The sequence below is a fragment of the Phlebotomus papatasi genome, chromosome 1 (genome assembly GCF_024763615.1).
Source record: "Phlebotomus papatasi isolate M1 chromosome 1, Ppap_2.1, whole genome shotgun sequence".
Taxonomy (NCBI): Eukaryota; Metazoa; Arthropoda; class Insecta; order Diptera; family Psychodidae; genus Phlebotomus; species Phlebotomus papatasi.
In genome coordinates, this window is record NC_077222.1 from 57,506,167 (window position 1) to 57,529,153 (window position 22,987).

The 22,987-nt window shown below is 32.6% G+C and overlaps 1 protein-coding gene across 2 annotated transcripts in view; it reads left to right on the forward strand.

Moving 5' to 3' along the window:
* Positions 1-13,694, forward strand: part of LOC129808098 (protein neuralized) — a 36,675-nt gene extending 22,981 nt beyond the window's left edge. For both annotated transcript variants that reach the window (XM_055857816.1, XM_055857808.1), the window contains exons 2-3: positions 2,536-4,055; positions 12,392-13,694. In XM_055857816.1, the coding sequence (XP_055713791.1) occupies positions 2,536-4,055; positions 12,392-12,649 (1,778 nt within the window). In that variant the 3' untranslated portion in view covers positions 12,650-13,694. The remainder of the gene's footprint in view (positions 1-2,535; positions 4,056-12,391) is intronic.
* The last annotated feature ends 9,293 nt before the right edge of the window (positions 13,695-22,987 follow it).

A 22,987-nucleotide genomic window follows, 5' to 3' on the forward strand; every position in this document is an offset into this window, starting at 1 on the left:
GACTAAAGGCTTAGGGTAAATTAAGCTAATTCAAAACCTGCTCCAAATGGAAATTTTTCGCTACTCCAAATGGAAACGTCATGGTTTTCACGATAAATACAGTACTAAATTATTATATTTATATATTTTCTATACCAGAGTTTCATTATTTAGTTAATTTTGCTCCAAATTTGGTTTTTCTGAAGTATCTGCAAATGCTTCAATAGGAAACCCCGGAAGTATGATTCTTTTGGTTAGATTTTCTTATTGTTTTAAATGGAAAAGGAGAAAAGACCAGGAATAAGAATAAATCCTGCACTCAAGAGCAACTCAACAAGGTTTTGGAAGCCTTTCGTTTTCACTTACACTGTTTGTCTTCAATTAGAAACTTTCCCTTGTCTCCATTTGGATTAATATATTTCCAATAGAAGCATTTTACGCTCGCGTATTTTTCTTGTATTTAAGAAGTTTCCAAATTATATCTAAAGAATTTTCACTAAACAGTAACATTCTAGAAGAGTCAAGGAGCAACTTTATGTAATTCTCTTCAGAAAAAATATGAACTTAATGTGTTGAATCTTCTGCCAAAGTTAAAGCATCTGGAAATGGTTTTGAATTAGGACATTTACCCTAGTTAGTGGGAAACTGGTGGGAATTTTATTTTTTTTTTAATTATAATTATGTAAATCCGTCTCACTCTTAACTCGTAAATATGTCTAGAGCATAAAGCTTAACTTCTCTAATTTCTTATCAGCTAAGATTTTTTGGAAAATTTTAACTTAATTGCGTTATAAAAAAATGATCTCTGTTTGGTATTGAAAAATTAATGAAATTGGTTGCTATTTAGGATTTTAAGATCTTTGGTAACTGGGCTAAACCTCTAATTTGAAGACCGCTCTACACTCAAAAGCACTTCTTCATGTTTTTTTTTTCTTTTGTCCATCTAAAACAGTGAAGAAACCTCAAAATTCAGATTTAGAAATAACTCCGAATTACTCGATTTTACCATAATTCGCTTTAGAAGATTAATCTTCTTTGCGTCAATGTAAAATTAGTTTTGTGCTCAATAGAACTGTGATTTCTGTAACAAAATACTTTTTTTTTAAGACTGAACTTAATAAAGAGAAAAGAGTAGTAATGAAAATGCTACTAAACTTTCAACTGAGATCACCAACGTACAAAGGGGTACATTTCGAAATATCCTCGTTTAAATAGAGCTTTAAAATCTTAGTTTTTCAAGAAAAAATTTCAGATTAGGGGAAACCGGGGTACCACCAAACACGGAGTAGCACTGAACACTAATTTTTATTTCTTAACTACTTGGACTATCTCAACCATTTCTTCAGTAGACAAGAATCCCTAAAGTGCCTATAAATTCATATAGGTCTTGTCCTTAGAAGTCGAATATCTGATTAAAAAATCGCAGTGTATGTTGCTACCCCGTGTTTGGTGGTGCCCCAGTTTCCCCCTATAAAATAATTTAGTTTTTTTTTACTTGCCAGAGTTTAACTCTTTTTTATTTTCAAAACTTATAACTTTCCTACCCACAATAATTTCTACAAATATTAGCCAAAAGAAGATGATTATTTTCGAAATGAAAAATTTATATCTCGCTTTGTAATACCTTATACACTTTCCATTGGTTGAAATACTTTAAATTTTGTCTCTATCGTGAATAAGATATCAAGAATTTCCTCTGCATTTCACAAGAAGTTTTGTTCAACACTGTACTTTTAGCATCCAAGTGGGAGATCTCCATCTTCTCACTCAGTGAACATATGTGGCAAATTTGTAGAAACATTCTCAAGATGTAAATTTAAACTTCTTCGAAGAAGTTCAAAGTTTTGCCTGATAATAGAATTTACATTTTGTTGTTGGAAATGCAGTTCTATACAAGGGTGTCTCCTCCCCGCAGGAATATGTACTTATTTTTATCTCAATACTGGCGACAGCTGGTTTTGAGACACACAAAATATCAAATTGATTCTCTTCACTTTTTCATGTGGGAAATGCACGAAGAGTAATATAGTCCCTGAAAAATTCTCAGAGAGTAGAGGGATTTCTTTCAAAAAACACACCTCATGCTGTCCCCTGGCTTTATACCTATCATTGTACAAACATCTGGCTCATCTTCCCATTGGCTTTAGCCATCGAAGGCCTTCGATGTGAATTTGAGGGATGGAAGAAATTTTGGTAGAGAAGAGATAGGCTTTTGTGAGAATTTTTTGAGGTATTTTGAGGGTCTCCTCTTTGCTTCAAGCCAGAGAAGAAGACTGTGGAGTGAAATGCTATTTTGAGTTATACTATGTTGGAGTATATTTTCCGTCTGGTGAGAGCATGTGTTGAGCAGATGTTTTACTCTGTTCTACCTCAAAATTGCTCTGGGGAAGTTTTTGAAAGGAGAAAACTTTACTGAGGATAAGATTGCGATATATAGAGAGTACGTGGAATCATAAAAGGCAGAAGGAGAAAGATAAATTCTAATGTCTCATAAACAATTGTTGGTTCTTAACCATAAGGTTTTTTTTTTTACCTTTCTGAATTGTATCTTTTCAGCAACACGAAGTGCTGTACCATGTCCAAGTCCCAACAATTTACCACCGCTGACATTTCATCAGGTCCATGGGGAAAATATTCGGATCTCCAATGAGCGCCGGGTAGCACGGCGCCATGAGAGTTTCTGCAAGGGTATAACATTTAGTTCACGTCCTGTACGGGTCAATGAGCGCGTTTGCGTCAAATTCAATGAGATATCCAACAATTGGAGCGGAGTTATTCGTTTTGGTTTCACCTACAATGATCCAATGACACTTAGATATGGACTGCCCAAATATGCTTGCCCAGATCTCACAAATAAACCGGGATATTGGGTAAAGGCACTCAATGAGAGCTACTGTGAACGTGACAATATCCTCTTTTACTATGTCACAGCGTCCGGGGATGTTCATTTTGGGATCAATGGTGAGGAAAAGGGAGTGTTTATTCCGGGAATTGAAACGAGAAATCCACTCTGGACAATTATTGATATCTATGGGAATTGTACGGCAATTGAGTTCCTAGATTCGAGGAATTACATCAATCACAGGTATCAGCAGCCAAGAAGATCAATTCCAGATGCAGAAGTGGAGAGGATTATACCAAATATCCAAGCATTGTCGGTACAAACGGGTCTGGGAAGTGGATCTGATGAGATTCTTCCACCAATTCGTTTTACACCCCCTCCAAATACTCCCCTTGTTCCATTACCCTTCCATCGGACAAAGGGACGCAATATCCGTCTGTCCATGGATCGATGTATTGCCACGAGGATGGATACGGAATTCTGTCAGGGATATGTCTTTACGGCTCGTCCGTTGAGAATTGGGGAAATTCTCATTGTTCAGGTCCTAAGGACTGAATCAATGTATGTTGGTGCTCTGGCTCTGGGGTTGACATCATGTGATCCGGCTACACTGATGCCCACAGATCTGCCCGATGATTCGGATCTCTTGCTGGATCGTCCGGAATACTGGGTGGTGAGCAAGGATATTGCTTCGACGCCAAATCGCGGTGATGAAATCACCTTTTGTGTGACGGTGAAGGGTGAGGTGACTATAAGTAAGAATGGTGGTCCAGCCACAGTGGTGATGCATGTGGATCAGAGTCTCGAACTCTATGCCTTCCTGGATGTCTATGGATCAACACAAAGTGTTCGGGTGATGAGTTTACCACCACCATCGCCTCCGCAGCCTCTACCAACGACCACTGCTGTGGCAGTTCCATCGGCCATTCTGCCCCAGAGTCATCCAAATGCTTCACCACGACGCCTGCAAGTTCAACTTCCTGGCTCTGAATCGATGAATAGCATCAGCAGTCATGGTAGTCAGGTGGAACAGAGGAAACTTATGCCAGTGGCTTGTACTTCGGCCAGTCGGGTGATAAATGTCCCATCTACGAGGGAAATGATTCAACTGCAGCCCCGTGGGGCTGTTCTTGTGGTCAATTTGCCACCAGATGTGCTCACGAGTCAGCAAATGTCCCCGCGAATCCCCAGCTCAAACCTCCTTACAACACAAAGCAATGCAACGTACATTGAGGTTAGTATCTCAATTTTTGTAAGCAATATTTGTAGTAGCAATAAATTAAAATCCCGAAAGCCAAAATTCCGAATGGGCCAAAGTCTCGAATTCTTAATTTTTCGGAAATTTTCTGTGTCTTGGGAAATTATCCTAAACATTTTCCTCCATATAATTTTATCCCTTTTATGATTTTGAACATTCAGGATTTTGGCTGCCACCGCACACTGCTATAGGATGCATTCACTGATTTTTGCCAATTTACTAAAATATATTTTTTTTGTGATTTTATATAAAATTTTCTATTGCAATTTAATGCTTTTGGGGATTACGCTGCTTGACACATTTTAATTTGTAAATCGAGAAAACTGCAAAAGGAGATATTTTATTTTTCTTAATGAAATAGGTATTCTTTTAATTTTTGAAAATTACTTTCTTGTACTAATTTTGATATTTCATCAAAATAACTCATTCATGAAAAATTTTAAATGTTTATTTTTTTAGATTATTATTTTTGAGTAATCTAGTTCTAGTACCTAATGTGAACAAAAATTAATTATACCGATTTGTAAACACCAGCATCTCATTTAGGGATTAAACCAGGGGCCTCTCGACATTCATTTTTCAATACGTTTTCGACTAATGGCTAGTTTTTTCTTAAAGAGAATTGACTAATCAGTCTGATATATTTCGAAAAATAAAAATACATATTACATAATGTTCGCTGAAATAATACAAGAACTAGGAGGAAATTTGTTCAAGTCGCGGTACAATATCTGCAAAATGTTTACAAGGAAAAGTGAAAAATAGCTTAACTTTTTATTAAGCTTTTTGGGCCCCTGCATTAAACCATCTAGTTCAATGTGTTCAAAACAAAAGGGATCATAAATTCAAAATAAAAAGTGTAAAACTAAAAATAATTCAAGAAGACTTCGAATCAGGCCATCCTAAAATGTTCTTCAAACTAGAAGTTTAGCCCAGTTCCTCAAAATCTTCAAAGTCTCAAAATAATAAATTGCAATCAATTTTATTGTTTTTTTTTTGGAATCTAATAGATCATTTACCTGTAATAACTACTCCAATATCAAAATTAGTTATGAATTAGTTAGGTTAAACCAGATGGCTAAGCCTTAGGACTGAAGCCCGCATAGGGTAACGTGTGGTATTTTTGGACAAGGTGCTTTTCTGAACTTAATATGGGTATTTTGGGATACATAAAAAATCCTATAAATATTTGTTTTTTAATTATTTTTAAGTTCTATATGAAATATTAAGCTCTTTACGTATCAGATAAACATAAAACTTTTGAAATTTTATTTGATTTAAAGCGTGAAATACGCGTGAATTGTGAGTGTCATATTTCACTTTTTACAAAACCTTCAGTGTGGTCAATTTTGCAGATGTCAACACAAACAGTGTTTAGTTTTTTTTCTTCAATATAAGTCAGTTTAAAAGTGAAATTTAAACAAAATTTTTATGAAAGAGTGAAGTATAGAACTTCTACTTAAAGGTAAATAATCAGGCTCGGTGAAATTTATTTGCATAATAGCGACTTTTGTCTGTCCCGAAATACCCAAGTGTCCCGAAATATACCACTCTTACTTCTTTACATTTTTTGCTATTTTGTATAACAAATTACGCACTTTTCAACATTTTTCGATAAGAATCTTATTCTGGATAGCATAAGGAACATAAATATCTGTATAAACAAAGAAACAAAATATTTGAGAAATCGTTAAGCTGTTTGAAACTTGAAAGTGCTAAAAAGTGTCCCGAAATACCACACGTTACCCTAAGAACAGGTCAAGCACCTTATACGGTCCTTATAAATCCTTTACAGGCTTAAAATGTCTTATTAAATCATATGAGCTCTCCAAAAAGCCCAAAATCATTTAAATTGAATTAAAAACGGATTCATGATGAATTGTTTTAAGAAACGTTCCACACAATCTAATGTTAAAAAACGTCAAAATCGGTTTTTGGGAGGACTTTGAAGGATCTTTTGATTTCTGTTCGTAAAAAGGTGCAATGTCGTATTAGGAAAGCTTTAAGGAATTCTATCAAGCTTTCCACGTCTGCCAAAAATACTGAAAATTTGTTTAACATTGCATTTTTGTAGAAAAAAACAATTTTGTCTTCTGCAATTAGGTTTTTATACAAACAAAAGAATATTTTTCTTTACCAGAATAAGAAAAGCTCGGTGGAAATATTTTAGAGAATTTATCCAGACAATATTCTGGTTTTTCCAAATAAAATTTGACATATTAAAATTCAATGAGGAAATAAATTTATGGTGAAATATAAACAGAGTCCTTGTATAAAACCTCCAAAGCAAGTTTCAAGAGAAAATTGAAGCTACTTTTTATGACTTTTATTTAAGGAAAAAAGGCTAATATTCATTCTTAGAAAAATCAATGAAAAAGTTTAGCAACTTTTTGAAACCCTTAAAATCATTAAAATCGAACCTAAACAGGATTTTGCCGATTTATCTAATGGAAAGATTTTTTTTTCAAAAACCCGGTTCTTTTGATAGATTATTCTCAAGGCACAAAGCAGTATCCTCCAAAAGAATCTACTCAAATCTCAATCCGTCAAAACCGGTAAAATCGCTGCAGAAATAGACCCATGAATCGAATTTCATAAAAAAAACAGTTCAAAATACGGGTTTCATACTGGAGGTTTAACCTAGTTCTAGATAATTTGCCCTTAATATTTAATTTTAAGTCAAAATTATCCAAAAAAAAGTCTAGGCTGATAAGAAGTTAGAGCAGTTAAGCCACATGGATAAACCTTAAACCTGAAGACCGTATTTATAGAGATTCAGTTGGTTTTCTAATAAGCTCAAATTCATAAAGATTGAATTGAAATTAGTGTATTGCCTTTTTCCAAGAAAATTCTTTCGAAAAATGTTTATTTGAGGGATAATCCTCCAAAAATATTCTCTTCAAACCAATTACGATACAGTAGACTCTCACTCAATCGGCTCTTTTTCAATCGGGCGAAAAAATTTGTTGATAATTTTCAAGTTTAATTATGAAGCTAATTCGCTCAAATTCGCTGTAGTTCCTCATATTTTATCGCGATTCTTTATAATTGAGCGCTTTTTGTGGAATTTACAAAGGCTTTGACACCCAAATCTATCGATAAACCGGACATTTTGCCCCAAATGCCCAATTGAGAGAGAGTCTACTGTAATTTTTAATTTAGCCCCAATTTAATTCAAAAAATCTTGGCTATAACCTTGGCTAAAAGTATCACAAAGTGGTTAATCTACCTAAATATCTCAAAATTCTACGTATAGCTACACGCAGTAATTGTTCATGCTTAGCTTAGATAGAAATATGCATTTGTTGGATCTGTGCCATGTCGGGGATGAACTAGAGGGAGTTTTCTATCAATAATAGTCACGTTTCCAGAGACTCTTCCCAGATAGTTTGAAAACTGAATAAAATATCTCTATAAATCATTTTTTGATCAAATTAAAATACGATTTCTTCAAGTTTATTGACCAATAAATCACTGCATATAAATCTTTTTGATTTAAATTTAAATAGTTCAGAAGGAGAGATTTTTCCTTGATTTTTTTTGCTATTTTAAAGGCAGCAACAAATTGAAAGGAAATTGCTCAATTTTAAAGCAATTAACCATAAATAAAACTTACATAAGTTACTTGTGTTGTGACATCCCCCATTACTCAGACACCCTGTTACTTTTCAATTTAAGAGTAATTTGCAGTGAAACACCCATTTCTATTTTGCACCCAAAATAAATTACTTAAAAGTGCTGTGAAGGGGAAAAAATACACTTTTTCTCGAAGATACACTAACTAAATGCTTTCTCTGAAATTAATTGTGTGTCCATCTGAATTAACCCAGTTTCTATTGGGAAGATAGAGGAGAAGCAGTAAACTGATGGTATATGTTAGAGTAATTGCATGGCTCTCAATGAATTGAGTTTATCAGCACAATCAATGATTCATTTCCTGAACTGGAAATATATATAAGATAGTCCATTGACCGCAAGAATTTAAATAAGACATTTCACTTAAGATTACTTAAGAGAAGACTATATAAGATAGAATAAACTATGATAATGGAAATGTTGCAGAGTGCTCGAAATCAAATTCCTCAATTTTAGGGAGATGTTCCAGTTTTGAACTGTTTTTGACCTTTTGATAAAATAATTTAAAAGCATCCAATCTATTTAATATTGTCGAAAGTTATGCATAAAACCGCCAATTTAACTATTTAATATTGATTTCAATCAATTAAGACCGTTTTTTATGTTTTCTATTTAAATTTAATTAATTAACGGTGTATTACAGAATCGTTTTCAGTTCAAGCTAATTGGGTCTTGTAGAGAATTTAAAGATGTTTAAGACTTGGAATCTATTTTACTACATTTTTTGTCAACAAAATAATTATCTCGCGGTTCCATATTTTTTTTTGGTTTTATAAATAACAAATAATAAAAGATTAATGATTGTTTTTGTATTTTGAATTAAGAAAATATAATAAATTCAAACAAATATTTAAATACGTTTTTCTAGTTTGAGTTTTACAATTTGAGCAATTTTTTTTTACAAACCTACGACATTGTTTAAACACCTACAAATCCAAATTCAGTAAAATATGCTTGAAAGATTGAAGAGTCTGAGGTTTTAATCTGAAAATAATTTAGTCCTTGGATTGGTTAATCTTTTATTTACGTAATACGGCTTTTTAGCAAGGCTTAATCCCAAAAATGATTCTCGGGAATGCTTTTTCCGTAAAATCCGTAAAGTGTCACATAAGGAAAATATATGTAAAGAACCTCAAATTCTTAAACCTAAACTCAGTATATGGTAGTTTGAATTTGGGTTGATCCTTTAGTGCCAAATTTTGTGAGCGTAATATTTTCAAGGTGATGATTGATTGAATGATATAAAGGAATATATTCCTCACTCTTATTTAGGTCTGGTTCCCATTGTCTAAAAAAACCGTAGGGGAATTGTACCTAATTTGGGACAGAATGCTATTCATAAGAAATAAAAAACATTGCCCGTTCAAACAACTTGCTGTAGAAAAGGCCTCGAAAGAGTACCTAAAGGGCAGGAAATTTTATCTCTCCAATTGCAATTTCTTCAATAGCAATGCCTGTTTTTTTTATTCATTTTTTACAAAGGTGGTAAACTAGTCTTCAAGATGCAGGCAAGACTCTTCAAATAATATCAATTTTTATTAAAAAAAAAACAAACTGGGTGACAAAGCGTCCCAGGTTTGCGAGGTGCTTTAACTCGTAACTTAGATATCAAAAGTAGTTTCGCATCATTTACTTTTTACCGGATGTCAACCGATTTGAATCGATTCGTAAATCACTCAAAAGATCTAAAAAAAACAGTTTTAAGAGTAGTAGAATTGATTTTCGCATAAAAATAACTTATCGGATCATAATCGGTTCATTACGAGTTCACAACCGATTTGATCCGATTTATAACCGATTCTGAAGAATGATGTCATGTTATTTCTCCGTCTGTTTGTTTACTCGGTCGTGGCTACGCCTGGAGGCCAAACGGTTAGAGACCGAGGCGTAAGATTTTCTGGGGACATGTCGCTTAATATGTCGCTCATTTACTCACTACGTTTCCCCTCCCCTTGTAAAACCATGTTTTTTGCGTTTGCTCGTAAACGCGTCCTGGTATTTTTGCCTAGGCGAACATTTCGTCCATATACGTAATTCCCTTGAACCATTCCTTATAACGATTTTTCAATGTCAAAAGTCACAAAAGCTCCATTGATCGTAGTTCTTAACCGAACGGTATCATGTTTCTGCCTTTTAAAAAAAGCCTTAGAATTAGTAACAAGCCTGAATCAGTTCTAATCGATTATGAACCAATTCTAAGCTATTTTTGGCAATGTTTTGAGTTCGGAGGCAGCCAAAATTCCGAAAGGGCTAAAATCCCGAAAACCGAAATCCCGAATGTTCAAAATCTTGAAAGGGGTAAAATTATATGGAGCATTAATGTGTAGAATAATTTCCCAAGACACAGAAAATTTCCCTCTGCCTCCAGCAAACGCGGGTGCAATCATGGTTGTAGCCATGACACTTAAGAATTCGGGATTTTGGCTTTCGGGATTTTGACCGGGACCCCTAGAACTCGTAATTTAGATGCTATACCTAAAAATTTCTCTATAACATCATTTATCATTTGCTGGTTCACAACCGATTTGAACCGATTTATAAATAACTCAAAGGGTCTCTTATAAATTTATAAATTTATTTATAAATCGGTTCAAATCAGTTGTGAACCAGTATAAATGATAAATGATGCTATAGAGACATTTTTAGGTATAGCATCTAAATTACGAGTTCTAGTATTCATAAAGCATGGAACGCTTTGCCACGCCTTTTTTCATAAATAATTTTACTTTATATCCTCCATTCTAAATTGAACAAAGTGTGTAAGAGAGACTGTGACAGAATTAATCAGCGAATTAAAGTTTTCGTTGTATATAAATTAATTTGTGAAAAATGCTTATAACAAGATTGATAAATATATTTTAGTGAATAAGGAGATGTGTTCTTACTTTCAATAAATAAATACAGACAGTCACCAGGATTATGAATATTTTCGCGGCCTAGAAAACGCTCGAAGTGGCATTATGCATTCAGTAGATTTGCATACCTGCGGGAGATTTCTTTCGAACTAATTGCTGACCAGTAGGGGAATTCTGTAAGCATATGGCATTGTCATATGACAACTTTAGAATTTTTGTGTGGTAAATTCGGGAAAACTATTCGAAAATGTGATTCATATCAATTACTGAGAGCTTCACAGATCTCCTTGCAATAGCGTTTTAATGTTCACTGGGCCAAGGGCGTACCCAGGATTTCAGTTAGGGGGGGGGGGCTTATTTTGAAAAAAAAAAAAAACGTTAAACATAAAATGGGATGAAAAGTATCTATAAATTAATATAAGATGGTCCTACTTTTCACCAGAGATTAGCCTACGTCCAAATTGTAGGTATTGTCTACAAATAAAATTAATTTTTAGAAATTATTCGCTGCTTTTTACCAAATAACTACAGCAAGGATGCATTTCGTTAGTTCATATTTAGTGCAGAATCACATTGACAGTAAAATGCTTATCGTATTTCGTTAATTTACGTATTTACACGGCAATTGTTACACAAATTTTCAATTACCGTATTACCTTATCTCATACTCGGTGGTACTAAGTGAAAATAGTATAAGAAAATTGAATAAATAAAACGAAAATGCGATAAACGGTAGAAAAAAACTGTATGATTTTTTGCTACAGTTTTTCGTAAAGTTTTTTTGCTCACCGTTTATCGCATTTTCGCTTTATTTCTTCAGTTTTCTCATATTATTTTCACCTAGTGTCACCAAATATGAGATAAGGTAACACGGTAATTGAGAATATGCGTAAGAATTGCAATGAAAATGCGTAAATTAACGAAATACGGTTAGGCTTTGGCGGTGACGGTGAGCATTTAACATTTACCATTTCGTTTCGTGATACCCTTCAAGGCAAAAAGGGACTATCAGTCTTTAGAGAATTAATGATTATGCTTCTGAGAATTTCCAGCTTTGATATTTTTATTTAACGAAAATTTACTTAAAGAGTCACGATGGTCAAGAAGACTAAAAAACAGAATATTTTTTTTCCAAATTTCTTTTCCAGTATAATAAAAAAATATATAATTCAACTTCTTAAGAATAAAAGGAACAAGATTTAAACTATATTTTCTGAATTTTAATTTAAAAAATTTCAGCCCAGTGACTGGGCTGTAATATTGTTTTTTTCCTCGAAAATTTTTCATGACATTGTCATATCCTTACAGAATTCCTCCTACAGACTTAATTTATCTAAGTGTCTAATAGTTGCGGTATTTTGGGGCTTTGCTTATACTTAGGTTTTGAAAGCTTTAAGCGCCACTAGCTGTCGTTATTTGAACTTTGCACATTCAAATAAGTTTTAAAACTATCTTTCTATTATTCTCAAAATGAAAGTTGAAAAATTCCATTTTAGATATCATTTGGGGCAGTTTCACACAGTTTAACTTTTCTTATGGTTCATTTTACTTTAAAAAAAAACTGTATTTTAACCAAGTTATATTTGTTTCTCTTGGCTATTTAATGGCTCCTACGTCCTACCCTATAAGTAACTTTTTCTACCAATTCTTTAATGGTATTTTGAATGCTAAGAAACCAAGTGCACCTTGTAGAATTGTAAACAGTATTTATGCTATTTTACGATGTGAATTGCTTTTTTTGCAAATAGTTTCTGAAAGATAAATGGGAAGAGGAGGAGCTAAAGTGTCTAAATTTTGTGTTCTTTTTTTCTTTTATTGCAGCCTTACTCAGTGTCATCGTCCAACCATGTCAATTCAATAGCTGCCAATTGGCAGCAGGAGGGAGCAAGTGGACCTAGCGGAGCTGGAACGGAGTGTACCATCTGCTATGAGCATCCAATTGATTCTGTCCTCTATATGTGCGGCCACATGTGCATGTGCTATGAGTGTGCTGTGCAACAGTGGCGAGGAATTGGTGGAGGACACTGTCCACTCTGCCGGGCTGTCATTCATGATGTGATTAGGACGTACAAATCATGATATGGCGTCGTGTGAATTGGGCTTCGTGGTTGAAGCATCAAGTGAATTATACTCCAAAATTAGGGATTGGAATGTCTCTTGGTTTGTAAAGTTTGGGGATGCGTAGGGGTGACCCAAAAATATTGGGATGCACCATTTGTGACATGGTGCGTTCGGTGCGATAGAACACTTAAGAAATGGCACTATATTGTGGTCATTTGAAAAACAAAAACAAAAAGCTAGGCGGTAGAGAAATAAAGGCACATGCACAGCAATTTTCAATGATGTTCATAACATAAATAACACATACGAATTATCCAATAATCATGATTGTATCTTATTTAGTTTTTTCATGAAGTGACAATTTGTATCAGCCCCATCATTGGAAGGAATTTTATTTAGTGAAATAACTGTCTCGAAGTCGAGAGAGAGAGAGAGAAAAAGGAGAAATATGAATTGGAACTGACTGATATTGTACATATAGTTTATATATAATTAAAAAAAAAGAAATGTATTATTTTAATTTATTTTGCACATCACAATTTAAAAGCTCTCTTATATTTTTCCTTTTCAAAAAATTCTACACAGTAAAAATCTGACAATGCCACTTATTTTATTCCCTATTTTTTTTATACATTACTCTATTGACCAAAGGACATTATCTTTTAGCATTCTGTTCTGCGAGAAAGCAAGACAAAAAAAAAACATGAAAGAAAAAACTGAGCTAGAGGAGAAATGCATTTAGTGAGTGAAGGAGACATAGTTTAAGAAATTAACATGCCAAATTTTAATACAATTATGAAGAAGAAAAAATAAATAAAAGAAAAAAATAACACATAGAAATATAATTCTGCCAAATAGAAAAAAAGAAGAATCTCCTATATTGATAATCTCATGGCCAGTTAATGAAGTTGAATTTTCAATAATCTTTTTTTCCTATGGATGTTGTAATCACATCATCGACTTTTTTTATATATTTGATTCAATCTTCCGTTAGTGTTGAAAAATAGTGAAATAAATCTTTCTCAAGATGAAATGGAATAAAACATATTGAATTATGCATCAAGTCGTGTCTTTTATTGCTTGATTTATCTAGCTCTGCTGCATTGGAAGGAATGCTGAGTGCCTCGTTTTCGGAAGCAGAAATTTCAAAAGGGGTATCGCCTCGGTGGAGAGAAAAGCAAGAGATTGCATAAAGAGAAATTCCTCATAAAAAATTCGCGGATTTTTCAGACAAAAGCTTTTCATTCAGGCAGATTGAATTTTGTTTGATGAATTTTGATGTTTTCAAAAATGAAATTTCCCATATTTTCACAAGCTCTTGTTTTAAGAATTTTCAACCCATTGAGAGTGAAGTGTATTATCTAATTCTGAGCTTTTTAGAAAACTATTTGGAAACGATATTGATTTCATACGGAGTGACATAAGAGCGAATCTTATAAATGCTGCATTTGAAATGAAGAATATTGAGAAACAAAGATAAGTTGGATTGTCGAACAAGATTTAAAAAAAAATCTGATAACTTTTTCTTTTTTAGAGACCAAAATAAAATCATTTTCAAGAATTTATTACTAAAGGCAAAACATTTTAGAGTATTACATTTGTTGTAAAAATCTCATAGAACCATTAAAAAATTCCAGTCTTTCAATTGGTTGGTAACATCAACCTTAATCCTTTAAGAATGATTGAAGCGATTGAAAAGTTATTTTTCTGACCCTCAATTTTTGTCTTTCTCGTCCTTGAAAGACTTATCGCTTTTTTCTGATAAAACTTTTTGAGATCGTGGACTCGATTTCTCAAAAGCTAATGCATTTGATTTTATTTCAATATTGCACACTTACAGAGAATGAACTAATTAGCGAAGGATTTTTATCATTTCATCACACTTGCATTTTTGAAAAAAGAGAGTGGCAAAGCGTCCGAGGCTTTGCGAGCTGCTCGAACTCCCTAGTACTAGCTCTGCCTAATATTTTTTTAGCAATTGTTTTGGATGCTTAGGGTAAGGGTTCATAATTTTGGACAGTTTCTTATTTTGGACACTTTGAGGACAAAATTGGACACTAAAAATAAATTGATTAAAATGATGGATTTTATTCCAATATTTGATGAATAATGAATTCGATCTAAATATTTGTTCTTTTTGGAAGATTTTAACAATAAATACGTTAAATTTTGAATAGGATTTGAGTTAAAATTGCTTTGTTGAAAATTGAGTGTGAGCAATTGCTTGCAAGAAATAAGACAGAACTTTGTGTTTACAGTAGACTCTCTCTCAATTGGGCATTTGGGGCAAAATGTTATCCGGTTTATTGATAAATTTGGGCGTCAAAGCCTTTGTAAATTCCACAAAAAGCACTCAATTATAAAGGATCACGATGAAATAGGAAGAACTACAGCGAATTTGAGCAAATTAGCTTCATAATTAAACGTTAAAATTGTCAACAAAATTTTTCGCCTGATTGTGAAATTGCCGATTGCCGATTGAGCGAGAGTCTACTGTACTTCAGTCTTATTTAGCTTGGGTGAAGTACTAATAATGTTTCTTCGCTTTTTTTGAGAGATATTATTGAATATTCATTGAATATTGCGTTGATTCACGTTAGTAGTGATTTGTACATTTGACCTGAAGTGAGATTTGCCTTGTGAATTAGATTTTTCGTGTGGAAAATGGGAAATTTTCTAAGAGATTCACCAGTGAGGTGATACTACTTATTTTGGACAGGTGTTTTTCTCACGAAATTTCGTGAAGTTTTAGCTTTTGTGATGACTAGGTTGGACAAATGCCTGGAGAAACAAAGGAGCATCATCTCTACGAAAGAGATGTAGTGAGAAAAGCCTTGAAAGGCTCCTGGAAAGATCAAGAAATGCACAAATCCGCACGTACTTGGAGTACCGAAGTCAATTCACTTTAATGAATGATATGGAAAGCTTCCGGGCTTCTTGTGACTTTCTACGTTTCCCTTACATGAACAGGAAGAGGACTTGGTAAGATTGGTTCATGAAATGAAGATCAATGGGCATCCTATTGAGGCGGAATAGCTGTTCAAATTTACAGCCATGTTGTCCAAATTAATAACCAAGTTGTCCAAAATAAGAGTCAAATTCCCCTCTACATATCAATTCATTTTTAAAAGTATTAAAACTAATTTTAGTAAAAACAAAGACAATACATCCTTGCCAAGTGTCTAAACAACCCTTCTGAAAAGAAAGTAACAAAAAAAGTCAATTGGTATTGAAAATATCGCACTTCACACTTGGAACATCGATGCTTATAAGCAGACTGTATAAAATTATGAGTCTTTACACCCTATATAAAATTAATTTCGATTAATTTGTCTATAAATTACCACAATAAATTTGATTTTAAAAATATCATCGATATTTTATTTAATTTAATTTGACCAAATCGATTTGAAAATAGCAAAAAACAAACGAGCAGTAAAAAATCAAAATGGGCAGTAAAAAATAAAAAATGAGCAGTAGAATATCTAATTATGGTCAGTAAAAAACTTAAATCCTTACAAAACTGGGCCTAATTTATATATTTAACATTTAGAATTTTTACTTATTGAATGAAAATCCCTTAATTTTCCCTTTGCCAAAATTTGGACGATAATATCACTGTTTCAAATTTTTCTGTTACTGCTCATTTATTCAATGCCTTTGAAAATTAGGCTCTTTGATCTTGAATAAAATAAAATGGCGATTTAATCCGTAAAAGATGTCGATTGATTAATGTAATTAAATTAATTTCATCGAAAATCGAAGAAATCGCCAGGGCAAATTTTGAGAAAAATTAGAAAAACCTAATTTTTGGCACATTTTAGAGGGATAGGGAACGAATGAAGGGGATGAGGGAGAAACAGAAAGAGATTAGCTTCGAGATTATGTCATTTTATAACGGTCATCGAACACCCGAAGTCGATATCTCTTACCGTTTGAATTTTATATGGGTCAAAAGACTGAAAAAGTGCGAAAAACAGTATTTTTAAAATAGAGTTGTTACCAGTACTTTACCGATCCATCACCGATAGTGATCGATGCAGTCGGATTCAGAATTAAAAGATATTTCAAAAAATCCAAATTTAACCAAATTCGTTGAAAATTAGGCTCTCTAATCTAAGATGACGATTTAACCGGGGAAAGGTATTGATGGCTTAATTTTCAGCTGGACTAACTACAAGATATAACCAAAAATCATTAAAAGCGTTTGGGCCAATTTTAAGATAGGTTAAAAAATTATGTTCTTGAAGGGGATGGAAAGAGTGGGGCTGATTTCGGTAAGTTAGTTCGCTAAAGAATGTTGACTTGTTGGGGGGGTCACCGAAGACTGGAAGTCAATATCTCTTACCCTTTGGCAGCCAGGGTGGAGTGAAGTTGAAAAAAATTCAATTGTGGAAACTGCTCCCTCGTGGACTTCGAGCAGTTAAAAATCCTCGAATATCCTGAGCTCAACTCATTTGATTCTAAAAAAAAAAACAATAGTTTTTACTGCTCGAACTCTATTGCTACATCAATAGAAGTGTAAAAAATGTTAAGTTTAATAAAAAAAATGGTCAAAACTATTGGCGCCGGTCCCGGAAGTTGCCACAAAGGAGAGTAAGTGCCTTTTGTAGATATTGATATAAGAATAAAAAATTGCAGGTATTCAGGACGATAAACGCTGGGAGTCCTTATAAAAAGAAACTTTATCCTTCCGAAAAATCGTTATTTTGACGACGAATTACGCAAGAACGGCTGAAACGATCTTAATAAAATTCCGTATATAGAGTTAATGAATGATGCTAATTTTTTTATCCATGCATACCACCTGCTCTGCCACCTACTTTCTGTTAGCTTCCATACAAAATGGGACAATTTTACCTTATAACTCTTTTCTGAGAAGGAATAGTTAGCTAAAATTCGGCATGGGAACAAAGCATATAGAAGAGTCTTTGACCATGCATACCTTCCCTTCCCCTCAACGCCACTTCTGGTAGCCCCTAAACAAAATGAGAGCATTTAACTTAATAACTCTCTTCCAAGAAGAGATAGAAAGGTGAATTTTGGCATGGGAACAAGGCTCGAGGAAGTCCCTTTAACCATGCATGCATACTACATCTGATAGCAATCATACAAAATAAATTATATTTATGCAAATTGTTGTTAATGCATTAAATTAAAATATTAAATAATAAATTGAGAAGCATTTTTAAAAGCTTGATTACAATATCAAAAAAAAATTCACAGTTAATACAAATAATAATTCCACAGTAATACACGATATAAAAATTGGACTAAATAGACATGACAATGGGGATAGATCTTTTTTTTAACTTTCGAACAGATATTAATGAGTCGAAAAATGAAATAGTAGAGGAAAGTGCTCTCGCTTCGAACGTTCATGCCTTCGAATAATGTGAATTTTCTTTTATTTTTCCTAGAAGACTTACACATTTCCATTAAAAATTACTTAGCTCAATTATTGTTAATTACGTGATAATTATGTGTAAGTCTTAGGAAAAATAAAAGAAAATTCACATTATCCGAAGGCATGAACGTTCGAAGGGAGAGTACTTTCCCCTATAATAAAATCATCTATAGTGCATCAAAAACTTGTTATGCAACTCCTTTCATTCAGTTTTATGCTTCATTATAAGAATTAAGAAAACAAACTAAATATTCATGAATTGGATTAATAAAGAAACTGGAAATATTGACAAATATTTTGGGGATTTTTTTGTTTTATATAAATTTTAAAAATTTTAATTTAAAAACCAGTGACAGGCCCTGATAAGCTTATGGTAGTTGAGTTTCTTTAAGGAGACCCCGAAGTGTGTGCAACTCAGGGTCCCTGCAACTCGTGATACTTGAAAATTCGATAGTGGGTTGATTTTTGGGAGTAAAGAATCGTGTCGAGCAAACTGTTCTTGTCGGTCGACATGGATAAAATACGCTCGACGAGATTCTTTATCTCTAAAATTCAATCATACGAATTTTAAACGAATTTTGAGTCCATGAAAATCGATTTTTGGCACATAGGGGGAGGTGGGGCTACTTTGAGCTGTGCAGCTACATTGTTATACTATTTTTCGCATATTTCTAAAGGAAACTAGGTTTTAGCATGATGTAATGTGGATAGACAAAATAATTGTGTATCTAAATAAAATAATTGTAAGGACCAGCTTCATTTAGAAATAGGCGAAAAAGTCGTATAACAATCTATCCCCACAGCTCAAAGTAGCCCCACCTCCCCCTATCATATTCATGATCTATGAGTGTCAAAATGTGTAGATTTAAAAGTTAGGCCCGATCTGACGAGGTCAGATTTCATCTCGGACCACCAAATCCGAGATTGTAAAAAATCTCAGCTAAAAAAGTTAGTACCTAGGGGGAAGTGGGGCACCTTTGAAATTGGGATTTTTCACCTATTTTTAAATAAAATTGAGCCTTGACGTGATATAATTTAGCTGCACAAACAGATTAAGTAGCTAAATTACATTATGATATGGCTCAGTTCTACTTAAACATAGGAGAAAAGTCCCAATTTCAAAGGTGCCCCACTTTCCCCTTTTCCCTATGGAGTCAAAACTCAAAATTGTTTTCGAATGTTTTTTTTTATTATTTGAGAATTTTACTGCCTTTCCAACACTTTATTGATTAATTATCCTTATTGAATATTTTTCCATTCATCATTAGAATACCTATAATATCTGGAGTTGCTCAAAATATTATTAAAAGAACTGATGAATTTGTACAAAGTTTAAGTTTTGGTAAGAAGGTAATGAATAATAATTTTCACAAGTAACATGCAAATGTTTTTCATAAATTCTTCATTTCTCCTTTACCTGTCTGTCCAAACACTTTGAAAATTTCACAAGTTATATTTATGTCACTTTATTCACATTTCATTTTATTTACAAATAAAATTTAAATACAAGGATGAGGATTTATTTCAATTTTTAAGACTTTTGTTGGAATATTGGAAAATTAAAATCTGCAAGACTATCATAAATCTTCTAGATGTTTTTTTTCTTGAATATTTAAATTTAATATATCTACTGAGCATATTTAGCGCCAAAACCGGAACAATGAAAATCTCAGCCGCCTGGTTTGTGAGATATTCACTTACAGATAAAAGTTATTTCACGTTGCAGTAGTAATATTTCATTATTGTACAAACATTCTTCGCTCAGTTAAAAAACAATTAAAGAAAATGAGCAATAAAACTGTTTGAAGAATTAAAGCAGTGAAATATGCAAATTTTTAAAGGCAAGGAATTAAAAAAAAACGGGAAATAGATAATGAAAAAAATCTACGACGCGACGGCGTTGAAAGGCAATAAAACGTGAGAAAACATTCGTCGACCACGATGTGAAAAAAGGATTCAGGAATGAAGTAAAACACTAAGCAATAAAATGGAACAAGAAAACGTATTATCATTTTTTTTATTAAAAATATTCTTAGTCTAAAACAAACAAGAAACAAAAATAAAAAGGTCTTCAACAATGTGCAATTTTTTGTAGATTTCAATTTTATTTTGTATTTATTTTGTTTTAATAAGTTAAATAAATTTTGAAATATTTAAAAACTATTTATAAAAACTTTTAAAATATGATTTTATAAGAACTTTTTATGATTAGAAAATTATTGATTGGAGCCATATTTGAGACGCGATGGATTATCCACTTTAAATAAATGTGACCAAAACACTAATCGAGTTATTTTAATAAATTCTATACTAGTGAGTATACTAAGCGCTATACAACATTTCAAAATATTTTTCTGAGTTTTGGAAAGAATATAAGAAAGTGTCTCAAATATGCTGGCTCTCCTTTATAACACACGCTTTAAATTTGAATATTTTGACTTAAAATTAAATAGGAATGCTTAAAAATGTGCTAAAAGTTTTAAAAACATATACTGAAATAACTCGGAAATGATTTAATTTTCATAAAATTTACCAATTAAAAAACTAATCAACTGTTATCTGCAAAACCCAACTTTATTTCAGGCATAAATTTGGGTAGTATATAAATAATTTTAAATAAAAAGTTTCCTATAAGTGTTGAACATTATTTGTTTTAAATTGAACAATACTTAATGAAATTGATGTTACTATAGAACAATACAAACTATATACGAAATACCATTAATTTCCTTTAAATTTTTTCCCAAATTTTAAAAATCAATAGTTCAATTTTTAATGTTAAAAAGTTCCTCTATAAGAATCATAAAATTGTAAGATGATAATGGTTTACTTCTAGGCAAAATTGGCGAAATTTCTTATGATGTATGGACAGAACATCAGCGATCAGTAGTGTTTCTCGGATCGTTAGGTTAATACCGTATTGTTGCTCCAAATAAAATGTTTCTTTTTCAAATATTAGTTGCTTTACATTTACACCATTTAACTCTCACAAGAATGAACTGCATTAACTTAGATTTAATTTTAAAACCAATTTTCCATGAGATACTTGATTAAATTCGTGACGCTCAGAGGTATAGAGTACACTGAGAAAAAAAAGGCTGTGATTAACTTTTTTTCGTCATAACTTTAACACTTTTTGGGTGTAAAAATATATCAACATTTTTTAATGTTAATTTTACACCTTTTAAGGGTAAAATCAACATGAAAGAAGGGCAACTTTAACCCATAATACACCTAAAAGGGTAATATTTACACCGATTTCGGATCAATAATGCAGGGTGACAAGGCGTCCCAGCTTTGCGGAATGCCCGAATTCACAAGCATCATCTTCGTAAATTATCTTTTCGCATAACGAATCATAAAACAATTCTGAATTGTAAATTGAGAAGTGTTCATATTGGAATGGTTTTGACATTAGTAACATGCCTACGCACAAATACAAAGGGATAATCGAGAAAAATAAGTCAATTACACGATAAAAAATTTCGGCACATAAGGGAAGAGCACCAGCGATCGGCAGTGTTCCTCGGATCGTCAGGTTGTTGCACCACTTCAAATTACTTTTTGAAAATTATTCGCTACATTTTACCATTTAGCCGTCACAAAAATTCAGTGCATTAATTCAGATTTAATTTATAAAACCAATTTTCCGTGAGACACCTGATTAAATTCGAGACGATCCGAAGTACACAGTGCATAGTTGCAATTACATATTTTTTTAATTAATTTATTGTAAAAATTTAAAACTTAAATACACGGATATAGTTAAATGGATCACTAATATACCGATTAGCATACACAAAAATACCAAATAGTACTTTGAGGCATATATTTTGATCTAAATATCGAGCATATCTCTTAACATTCCGATCCGGGGTGCTCTTCCCTTATTTGTAAGAGGAAATCTTTTACCAAAATTTGTTCCCGACAATGGGAACAAAAAGATTCCCCATATGAGTAACAAACTCGTTCCAAAAATTACCTCGTCCACGGACACCGAAATTTTTTGGAACAAATACTTATGTTATAGATGTAGGAATAATATTGTTATAAAGAAAATGTACCAATTTGTTCCAATTCCACCGTATCAAAACGGTTCCAAAAGAAAACTCTAACAAAATTGTAACTATATTTCGTAGCAAAACTGTAAAGAAAACTTTTTGGAACAAACAAATATCTTCTCTAGGTACAAATTGATTCCAAAAAAAATTTGTTCGAAGGTAAAACTTGTTACAATATTTTGGTCAGTGTCCAAAAGTTTTTACCGTGATCATTACCATAAGTTCACTTCTCAATAGCCACATTTTCTTCCACATATATTTTTTTATTTATTTTTTTTTCTGCAAAATTCTTTGATTTCAAACTATTTATAATAATTTTTTAACAGCGCAACATCTTTCTTAAATTTTAATTGAGAGAATAGCAATTTTACTCGTTTTTAATCGTATAACTACCATAATGTCAATCAATTCTTTTATAATATTATTAGGCGAGATAAATTTTATGTAATAATCAAATCGATTGAAGAATAAGCCCCTCTCCCAATTGTAATAGGGGGAAGTGGGGCACCTTTGAAAGTGGGGCGCCTTTGAAATTGCGATTTTTCACTTATTTTTAAATAAAATTCAGCCCTATCATGATATAATTTGGCTTCAGAATCTGTTTCTGAAGCTAAATTATAACACGATAAGGCTCAATTTTATTTAAAAAATAGGTGAAAAACCCCAATTTCAAAGGTGCTCCACTTCCCCCTAACCGTTGTTATTGTTGTAACAATAATTTGAAAACAAATTGATAATAAAAAAAAACTTTTCTGATGGCTTCTACACACTAGAGAAATTTATGTCCATACACTGAGAGAAATCCAAAAAAGTTAAAATAACATTACGGAAATGTTAATTTTACCCTGCAGTATTAATCCGAAATCGGTGTAAATATTATGCTTTTTA